This window comes from Bombyx mori, chromosome 17 (assembly GCF_030269925.1).
Source record: "Bombyx mori chromosome 17, ASM3026992v2".
Taxonomy (NCBI): domain Eukaryota; kingdom Metazoa; phylum Arthropoda; class Insecta; order Lepidoptera; family Bombycidae; genus Bombyx; species Bombyx mori.
The window spans coordinates 13,396,197-13,406,934 of record NC_085123.1 but is presented as its reverse complement, the minus strand read 5'-3'; the positions used below and the strand labels follow the sequence as shown (position 1 = coordinate 13,406,934).

Here is a 10,738-nt window from a genome sequence, read left to right as displayed (position 1 = left end):
ATGTAGTCCAAATCCCTATTTAACTGGTTTATTGCCTGAGAAATAGACTCTACAGTCGTATATCTATAAAGCTCATACAGATGATACGCACACTGTAGATTATGTGTTAAGAAATTTATAAAAATAGAAAATAATAATGGAAACAAAATACTGCCCTGGGACACGCCAGAGTTGACACTGCACCAACTTGAAGAGGTGTTATCAATACGAGTACACTGCTGGCGTCCCGGAAGTTATGATGAAAACCATTCCAGTGCTGTAGGAGAGATCATCATATAGGACAAAATAGATAGGAGGATATCGTGATTGACGGCATTGAACGCATTTGAAAAATCAATTAGTACCAGAGATTTTACATTTTATTATTATGTTACATACGTGTTCGGAGTTTCATAGAAAAACTGACAGACCTGGGAGTAGAAGATATCCCAATCTCGTTGTATACAAATGAGTTTGCCAAAGCCTTGACGTGTACGCACGTACTTTACATTTTGGCTTAAAGAATAAAGCAGCCGCTGTACTCGTATGAGGCGGCTTGCTTTGCGTTAAGTGGTTACTGAAGCCAGTACACATCACAACGTTAATGCCGACCAAGTTTTGTTCCCCTACCTATTCGCTGGTAAGAGGGTATTCGAGTTACGCCCCGACGGGTAGGTGAGCTCACGGGCTCAGAAAAACTCCGAGAATCTCAGAGAATTTGCTAACGCTAGCCCTAGCAAGACCATTGTTCGCAGTCTACCACCGGCTCGGAATCGCGACCCGCTGAGAAGATCCGGCGAGAAACTCAGTGAGCAACTTATGCCTTGAGGTCTCGATCGTATAGCATTTACGCAATTTATAATATTTGCGAGTTTGATCTTTATTACATGATATCGTTCCTTCACCGTGGGAGTCATTCGTGAACATGCCTCAGCGAAAATTGGTATAAGCCGCGCCAATAAAGAAACGAATCTAATATGGCGGCGGCGAACATGCGCTCTCCCTCTAAACTATTGCTGTCTTTAGCGTACTGTATGCAAAAAAATATTAGTTCTGACTTTGTTGTTTGTTGAGTTCGAGTTTTTTTTACTTTCGAGTTGTGCGACTTAGATGACTGGCAGCAAGTGTCTACGCAAGTTGCTTCCCAGATGAGACACCGCCCCCTCTGCCAGGGCATAAAGTAAAGTACATTTTCATTTGTTTTTTTATATTTTTTTACAATAATTTTCTATCTTTTTATTTGTTGACCCTACCATCTGTCAGTGCAGGTACATAGACGCCATTTTCGATTCGTTTCTTTATTGGCGCGGCTTATAGGTACCTGCCTGCGGGGCTTGAACGCCGGCACAGTCGCGTCACTGGATGCGAGCGCTCCGGCGTCTTATTAGCGATGCCGGTGCTTAAATTCCACAAAACAGATACATTTTTTTCTAAGCAAAGACGAGTTCACGATCTCGACAGTGTATAATTAATGTAGTATAATAATATTCGAAAAAATATATCGAGAGCTGAAAGGCTATTTGGTTTAAGCGACATTTCGGTTAATACGCGACAATTATCTTTGCCATTAAAGGCGCGTTTTATTTGGTATTAGCATCAATAGTTCGATGTTTTTAATTGAGTTAGTAAATTTAATTTTTATGTTTTTTAAAAGAATTTTTATCATCGCACCTCTCGCCATCGGAGCAGAGTTCATCCATAATATCTGGAACCACTGCGTTCATCGACAGTGCGTTTCCAAAGATCTTTTCTGCCACGTTTCGGCTTTGGAATAAACTCCCCTCCACAGTGTTTCCCGACCACTATGACATGTCCTTCTTCAAACGAGGCTTGCGGAGAGTACTTTACGGTAGGCAGCGGCTTGGCTCTGCCCCTGGCATTGCTGACGTCTATGAGCGATGGTGACCACTTACCATCAGGTGGGCCGTATGCTCGTCTGCCTAAAATGGCAATAAAAAAAAGTAGTATTTTTTTTTGTTCTTTTTTCTAAATTTTAATCTTCCTGTAAAGTTGCTGGCAGGCCGTAACGTGAGCCGCGGCTTGTTCAGTTTTTTAATGGTAAGACACACTACTATATTGAAACTTCGATCTCACACTTTGCAAGCGGACGGCTAACGTAGCTAACATTATGAAGTTCCCGGATCCGTTAACCATCAGCGTGCTTAGTGCCAGTTTTTTAACGTTCTCGACAGCGTAAAAGTTAGCTCATATTTGTATCGAATGGGATCCGTTTGCCGCTAGGGGCGCTGTTCCAACTGCATACAAAATTGGGTTAACTTTTACGCTATCGAAAGCGTTAAAAAACTCGCACTAAGCACACAGATAGTCAGTGAGCTCGTCGACTTAACAGGGGCAATCGAAAACATACAGGAGCGAATTCATTCAAAACAATATATTTCAATGCTTAAAAATGAGTAATATATACATTATGAACTGTACAAACACCAAAACAAACTTGTATGGCTCTCGGCACAGGCACTAACGGGAAATGGAAACGTTCAAATTACTATTTAAAAATAATGTCCCAAGAAATTTAACTTTTACGTTCGAGACGCGAAATTCTAATTAACAAAATCAATTGAACAGCAAATTTAAAAAAAATTACGCGTATCTATAACATTTACAACGAATCGAATCAGTATTATTATTGTCTATAATTCAGCCTATTTATTTATTGGACATTCAAAACTTAAAACCAAATATTAATGAAAAATCATCTTTTATTACTTTTAAATTTGAATGTTTAACTTCCTTATTCGTTTTGTTATAGTTAAATCATCCAAGTATTTTCTTTAGCATTCTGTTTCGTTAAGACAAAACTTTTCTATACCTCTTGGTGATTATACCTTGGTCTTTTCAATATCAATGTTAATCAAATATATTCGTAGTAAATACAACATAGACAAACTAAAAAATAGGTGTATGAATACAAGAATTAGCTTGGTTCATTTTACTATAGGAACCAGGGATCTATAACATAATTACATGTGTTTCAAATACTAAACTGGTTCCTCATATAATAGCCCGAAGTGGGAATTGAGCCCTTGAATGAAATCTAATAAATTCTAATATTTTGCATTCGTTCTTCACGCTAGGCTATTTAATTTACCAAACGTGGTTTTCAGATGTGGCCAATCGTTTTATATTAGAGTGTATAACTCGTTTATTATGCCCCACAAATGACGTCATCAATAATGAAATGGCGGTCACTGAAGTTTTGTAAAGTTCGAGCAGCAATTTCAAAGTATAACTGAGTAGTCTATTATCAAAGGTGGCAATCTGTGCATTTGGACAAAAAAATGTTATTGATATGTCAATACAGATTGATTTGAATATAATCGTCTCCTTCAAAGAATACGGTTCAAAACCTGCATTAAATAAAGGTTAATACTTAACCTGTTATTTATCTAAGATGTCGTTCAGAAGAGTTTTGTGACTGCCAATGAAATACAAAGTCAATAATTCGTTTTTCTGATTTACCAATAATTGTCCAAAAGTCACATTGCCGGCTTTGATAATAGTCTACTCAATTATCTCTAGTGTCCTTTAACTGTATTATAATAAATTTTTCACAACAGCACTGATTTAATGATAATTTTAATTTAATTAACATTACTTTCAACAGTGTTTTTATTAATGGCAGTTGCTTATTAAAATTGAACGATATAAGGTTTAAAATGGTTGTCAACATGAAATTAATAGGATCGTGGGTGAACAATACGACACGCGTGAGGTTATTTCTTGATAAGTTGGACGACATCTTCATCGTTGACGGTGTGGTTGATGCCGACACGCTGCGGAGAGTACTTGGTACTGGTGCCCCACACCAGCGCGTATTTCAGCTGGGCGGCCAGGGTCCGGTGGATGGAGTGGCAGACGTGCTCCACGGTCACACCCTGGAATCATACTCAGAAATTAATACAGAAACTAAAATTATTGTAATGCAAAATTTTAAGTTAATTATTAATTAACTAATAAAAATTGGACGCCTACGATGGGCAGGACATGTGGTTCGAATGGAGAATACCAGAAGGCCAATACAACTGCTCTATGGCAAACCAGAGGGCCGCAGAAGTCGTGACAGACCCAAACTCCGATGGTTGGATGGCGTGGAGCGCGACCTCAAAGTTATCAGTTTCAGGAACTGGAAGGAGAAAGCCCTGAACAGAGCAGTCTGGAGAGACATACTGGACCAGGCTAAGGCTCACCCAAGGATGATGATAAAATGTTAAGTTAGGGGAAATTTGAACTTGGTCCTAAAATTCCTTGGGCCCGCAGTCTGCTCCCAACACTTGCAGATCGTGAAGTCCCACATGACCACTAGGTGCGGTGACCCCGTAGGAGGTTTGGCACCCGGCACGAACAAAAAGGGAAAATTTCAACTCTGTGGTTAATTTTTTTTAAGTATGTAAACTATATTATATCAACACTCCAGGTGTAAAAAAAACCTACTCAGTTATCATGTAAAATAAATAGGAAATAATTAAACAATTCACCTTTCTCAGGATAAGTCCATCATCAAAATCTGGGGGCTGTCCAGGCTTTTTGGTATATACCCTGATAAGAGACAGATATTCCCAGAGTATCTCTAGCAGATAATCCAAATTCAGTTTCATATTACAACTGGAATAAAATACAAAACGAATAAATATTTTTTGTGATTTACTAGTAGGCCCAGCAGTTATTCTGCTCTTAATATACAAAATTCTGGAAACGAATCACAGCATCACCTACAATATCCAATTAACGGAGGGGCGAGTTTGATTAAAATCATAAGTGAATTGTAAATTTAAACCATAGAGAGAGACCTACATAAATAAAATAAAAAGAGAACTGAATAAGTTTAAAGTCGTTCACGAGATCAGTGACAAAGAGATAGATACAATGATAAAAGATACAAGAAATAGATACAAACCACATGAATTTAAAAAGTCTTAATTAAATTTTGAATATGAACCTTGAATATTTTATACAATTTGGAGATAAAACAAATTATTAAGTTCTCTCAATCGTTTCTAGTTGCTAACTTTGTCTTCTTATTGGTATTTTGGTTGAATAAGAACTAAATCTAAGCAAAGTACAGCTCACCTAACGACTACAGAATGCGGTTGTCTCGCTATCCTGTCGACTTCCTGGATGGAGATCTGATCTATCTTGTTGTAGACGTAGAGGCAGGGCAGGTACACTCTGTTCGCGAGTATAACATCTATGAGCTCGTCCGGTGTGCAGTCTTCACGGAACAGAACCTGCGTTTTTTTTTTATTAAAACTGCGGGTACTAAATAATATTCTAAAAACACAAATTTTGTACTACACCTAACTACTACGAAGGACATTATTGCGTAATAAAATGAAATGGGCTAAGAATTTTTAAAAAATAGTCCAATTGTGATTAGTAGAGCGTACATTGCGTGCCCATATGAATAGGTACCACCAGCTTTTGTCTTATACAGTAAATTAGCTGGCAGCCGTCCACTGATTTGTCAGGTTACCAATATTTACCCCTCCTTTGAACACATTTCACATAATAGTATTTGCCTAGTTTCAAAATTGCAACAGCTGTCAAGAGTGGCATACATATTACTGGCATAAGCACACTCTTCAATATGTAAATACATCAAATCCAAGTGAAACCAGTTTCAGTAGGAAAACAGGGGATCAAACTTTGATGCCCGTATTTAGTCAGTGTTTAGTAACTATTGAAACTATTCTCAGTCAGAGTCTGAACTTTTATTAAAGATTCAGGGTTTAGTTTGTATTTGTTCTTGTGTCCTGGGTTTCCAATATGCATAATCAAGACTGGGCTATGTTGAATATCGAATGGAGGTCTAATGGTCTTATACCTAGGTTTGCCTTTGTAGGTAATGACTATATACTACATACCTCAGCATTAAATATCTTGTATTCATGTAAGATCATTTGCACCATTTTCTCATCAATTTTAGTTAGTTGACAAGTTGAGTTAAATGATAAGCCACCACCTTTTTTCACCTGTAAGTTAATGAATTATTTTTGAGGTAATTATAGTTTCTGACAAATTTTTATGTTATTACTACTGTTTATGTGGACAATGACTCATAATTTTAACTCCAGTTTGAAAATTACAATTAGAGTTGTGTTCAAATTAACTAGACTTAGATTTCACATCTTGAACTTACCTAATTTCTACATTATATTGTCATAGAACTAATAAACCCGAGACTAGGGATTGAATTAATCTTCGGAGTCATATACTTCCAATTTTTGGGTAAACATAAAAATTCTAGAAATATCAAAACTGACAAATTTCTTAACATAAAAATTACAAATTAACAACTGAATAAAAAACTGAACTTTTAAAAATACTCTTTGAATGTACAGAAATAATAATATACATCTATAGTAAGTGAATTCTAGACAGGAGAGTATTTCAAAGATTTATTTAAGTTTAACTTTTTATTCTAATTACAAGCCACATTTAGTGGTCAGATTGCACTCTTTTGAGTGGATATTGTTTCATGTCATGTCCATTAGTGGTCGATTTTGTGGGCCCGAAAAATATAAATGCTGTACTTTTAAATTAGTACATAACGAAAATTAGTTATATTTAACTTGGCCAGTTAAAATTGTTTTCTGCTTTTGTTCACTTAAGTTATTTTGTTATATCATTGAAAATAAATGAATATAAAATTAATAGTTCTAACTATAACTAACTAACTACTTTGATATTAAGGTACAATTTTAAATTAAAGTATAACACATACCTTAAAATAAATATTAGGTTTAGGTTTATTCAGACGGATGCCGACGCTCTCTAATTCTTTTTCTAGAAGTTGTCTATGCACATATGGTTTTGTAGCATCCAGCATCATTAATACCAAGTCTGCAGTACGTGCTACGGCTATAACCTGTTTTTTTAAATAACAGTTTCAGTTGAATTGTACCTCTTGTAATAGATCCTGGTACTGGTGGTTACTCCCTGGGGTCATTGACATTAACGGCTTATCAACTAGTTGGTTGAACCGGTGTGGCAAGAGGAAAATTTAACTTTAACACAAACCACACGTAATTCAGCTGCAGCAACCAATTTCCAATTCGTTACCAAGTATTACTGTATTTACATTCGAATTTTACTATGAGACTGGTGGTAGGACCTCTTATGAGTCCGCACGGGTAGGTACCACCACCCCGCCTATTTCTGCCGTGGAGCAGTAATGGGTTTCGGTTTGAAGGGTGGGGTAGCCGTTGTAATTATACTGAGACCTTAGAACTTATATCTCAAGGTGGGTGGCGTATTTACATTGTAGATGTCTATGGGCTCCAGTAACCACTTAACACCAGGTGGGCTGTAAGCTCGTCCACCCATCTAAGCAATAAAAAATAAAAGACAACAACAAAATTTTACAAGTATTTCATAAATCTATTTAAATGGAGTCAGTGGTTTGAGTTACCTGTCTTCCTCTACCTTTGCCCTGAGCAGCACCTTCAATAATTCCAGGCAAATCTAACAATTGTATGTTGGCACCGCGATATTCTATAACTCCAGGTATACATGTCAGCGTTGTGAATTCATAACTTGCTGCTTCTGAATGTGTGTGAGTGAGGGTCGATAAAAGGGTCGACTGAAAATTTAAGTTTTTCGAGAATAAATTCTATGATGTATAAAGAATATAATCTATATTTAATTATGTACTTTAAAGGTTCATCAAGTTAGATTAAAATAGGTGATTATGCGTATGATATTTTTCAGTTATAGTTTTGTTATGACTGAAAAATAGAAGATAATAATATATAACAGTAAAGCCATGTTTCGCGCTATATTCTAATAATATAATTTAAATTCTAAATCTATTATATATAGCATATTTTCTGTTATTTTTTTGATGACAGGACAACCTACCTACCTATTCTGCGCACAAAGCAATTATACGTTCCTATTTTAAAGGCAGGACAACCAGGTGGCCGTATGCTGGTACAAACAAATGATAAAATTTATCTTGTGATATCTATGGGCTCATCACTTCACAACAACTGAATTCATTCATCAGCAATAATCATTTTATTTATTAAATTAGAGATACAACCTTTCATGCTATGACAACATTTCTTACCTTACCCACAGAAGGAAAGCCTATCAAAGCAACTCGAGCATCACCAGACTTTAGCACATCGAAACCTTCACCTTTGTCTCCACCTTTTTTTGAAGGTTCCAGCAACTGTGATCTATATTTTGCTAATTTGGCTTTTAAGAGACCCAAGTGATATTCAGTAGCTGAAAAATATATGAATAATAATTTAAATTAAGTAAAGGTAATGTTAATAAATACTTTGTGATTTTTATTGCTATTGATGGGTGAACAAGCCCATTGATTATATAAATACTACTGCAATAAGTTTTTCACAAATAACTTTTTTAAGCAAGTTACTTCAGCTCAAAAAGTATATTTTCCTGTAATTCTTCATTCATTAATAGCATCAATGAAGATATACAATTAAGAAAACTGATATCAAGCACGAGTGGTGTTTATCAAAAAATTTTAACATTGAAATTATTCTGAAAAATATAATATATTTTTTAAGGATGTTTCAAAGTATATAATTTTGAAAGCAACTTCAAACCCAATTAAACTTTAAATGAGAACTTATAGAATACTCCGTTTAATTTTTTATTATTTATGACCAAAGGGACGATTCGCTTGTTATCGATGAACCACATACATAATTTCATTTGATGTTTGTAATTTGAAACTTCTTTTTCCTATAAACTTCGATTATGGTTTGTATCTGATTACAATAATTTCATGTTTGTAGTTTTTTTACCTTTATTTTTCTGTGTTCTCGCGATTTCTTTCTCAATTTCTGATATTTTCTCTAAAATCCCCATGATTCGGCGAGTTTATCTGACAACTATTTACCACGCAGTCAATTAATTGATAATGTTTTTCGGCTACTTAATTAAAACAAGTATCAATCATTTCATACTAAAAAACTATACAGATTCTTAAATTTTATTTAATGCCTATCCAAAATATAATTATGTTTATTAGAATCGTCTACGACAAAGAAGTGGGTAAGGTTAGGATATATAGGTTAGACGCATCATTGTCAAAAATGTCAAATTCAAAATGGTGCTGTCAATTGTCAAAAACGCACTATTTTCATTAGTGACCCTTTTTAAATATTTTGTTGGAACCGCCGTAATATTAAAATATACTTAGAATTATATTTTCACATACTTTTGTCTTTTTTGGCAAATTTTATTTGAGAAAAAGCCTTTGTTGTCTCAGGTCAATTAAGACATAGCAAACATTTTATAACCCCGCCGATTTGGCATGATTTATTCTGGTATGGTAGAAATGGATTTACAACCTGAACTTCTCAAGTGATTGCTATATACTCCTCCTCACTGTTTCTATCAAATTGAATATCTTTTTTTAATCACCTTCTTATTTTTTCCCTTATTACTGGTTTGAAATTCGTGCAGTTAGCAAACTGGTTTAGCTGATACCAGTCTTAATTATTTTTTATCATTTATTTTGGTAAAAAGTAAGATAGTCAGGCTTCTGTCTATCCAATTACAAAGCCTATAATACAAGGTGGGTCTTACAGTCTACACGTTAATTAAATTCAGGCAAGACCAAATTTAGTGCCAACACAATGCCCGTGATTCTGAAGTTAACTACAAGTTGACATAACTTTGCTTAGATTTGAGTATTAATCTAGAGACTATTTGAAAATGAGACGAGTTCTTGTCCTCGTCAACATTTCTCGTTTAAGTAGGGACTGTCTATCGGATAAAATGTAGTCAAAGGTAGACGGACCATTCCCATCCATTGTTTATATATACCTAACTCAAAAAAATTTCAGTAGAAATAGGTAGAAGCGAATAAAATGCCTATGTAGGCATACAATACACCCTACTACCAGTAAAAACCAACTGAAATTATATTGCATAGATTAATGAATTTAAATGTTATCACTAGACTTTAAAAGGATGGCTTGCTTAAAACGGTGGCGAGAAATATGGCTTTACTGTTAAATAATTTCGAAGTCGTCGTGGCCTAAAGGATAAGACGTCCGGTGCATGAAGCGATGCAACGGTGTTCGAATCCCGCAGGCGGGTACCAATTTTTCTAATGAAATACGTACTCAACAAATGTTACGATTGACTTCCACGGTGAAGGAATAACATCGTGTAATAAAAATCAAACCCGCAAAATTATAATTTGCGTAATTACTGGTGGCAGGACCACTTGTGAGTCCGCGCGGATAGATACCACCGCCCTTCCTATTTCTGCCGTGAAGCAGTAATGCGTTTCGGTTTGAAGGGTAGGACAGCCGTTGTAACTATACTGAGACTTTAGAACTTGTATCTCAAGGTGGGTGGCGTCTACGTTGTAGATGTCTATGGGCTCCAGTAACCACTTAACACCAGGTGGGCTGTGAGCTAGTCTACCCATCTAAGCAATAAAAAAAAATATATCCGGCTACCGTCATATTAACAAGATACAATTATGAAAAAAATAGATGCGAAAAAAATTTTGTTTTAGTTTATTGCCTGATATCTAAACTTGGAAACAGATTAGGTTATTGCCAGATTTTGTACAGTGATATGTAAGTATACATTTTTTTTACAATCCACTTTACCTAACACTTATTTGTAACGAAAGTACGTACCTACTTACAAGTAGATCTACCTAAAGGTTGATTTTAAGATTGGAGTTTATTTCACAGCCTTCTCGTTATTTGTAACAAATATTTTATTCACGAAAATTGAAATA

General features: G+C 35.4%; 1 protein-coding gene across 2 annotated transcripts; it reads right to left on the bottom strand.

Annotated features, from left to right (window-relative positions):
- Positions 1 to 2,356: 2,356 nt before the first annotated feature.
- On the bottom strand, positions 2,357 to 9,253 carry LOC101739147 (developmentally-regulated GTP-binding protein 2). 2 transcript variants are annotated; one of them, XR_009975428.1, is made up of 9 exons: positions 8,778 to 9,253; positions 8,069 to 8,229; positions 7,409 to 7,579; positions 6,722 to 6,865; positions 5,862 to 5,969; positions 5,068 to 5,225; positions 4,476 to 4,602; positions 3,506 to 3,875; positions 2,357 to 3,229 (listed from the first exon to the last, which is right to left on the bottom strand). XR_009975428.1 is itself a non-coding variant. In XM_004932515.4 (8 exons), exons 1-8 carry the CDS (start codon positions 8,839 to 8,841, stop codon positions 3,714 to 3,716), a joined length of 1,095 nt encoding a protein of 364 aa, XP_004932572.1. In that variant the 5' UTR covers positions 8,842 to 9,253; the 3' UTR covers positions 2,357 to 3,713. The 2 variants fall into 2 exon arrangements, 1 of the variants encoding a protein (XP_004932572.1); XM_004932515.4 differs by having other exon boundaries at positions 2,357 to 3,875.
- Between the last annotated feature and the right edge of the window lie 1,485 nt (positions 9,254 to 10,738).

Coding starts and splice junctions, on each gene's coding strand:
- LOC101739147 (XM_004932515.4), bottom strand. CDS start 8,841: ATGGGGATTTTAGAGAAAATATCAGAAATTGAGAAAGAAATCGCGAGA. Junction 5,970..6,721: donor AACCTAATATTTATTTTAAG/GTATGTGTTATA, acceptor ATTAACTTACAG/GTGAAAAAAGGTGGTGGCTT. Junction 4,603..5,067: donor CCGCATTCTGTAGTCGTTAG/GTGAGCTGTACT, acceptor ATTTTATTCCAG/TTGTAATATGAAACTGAATT.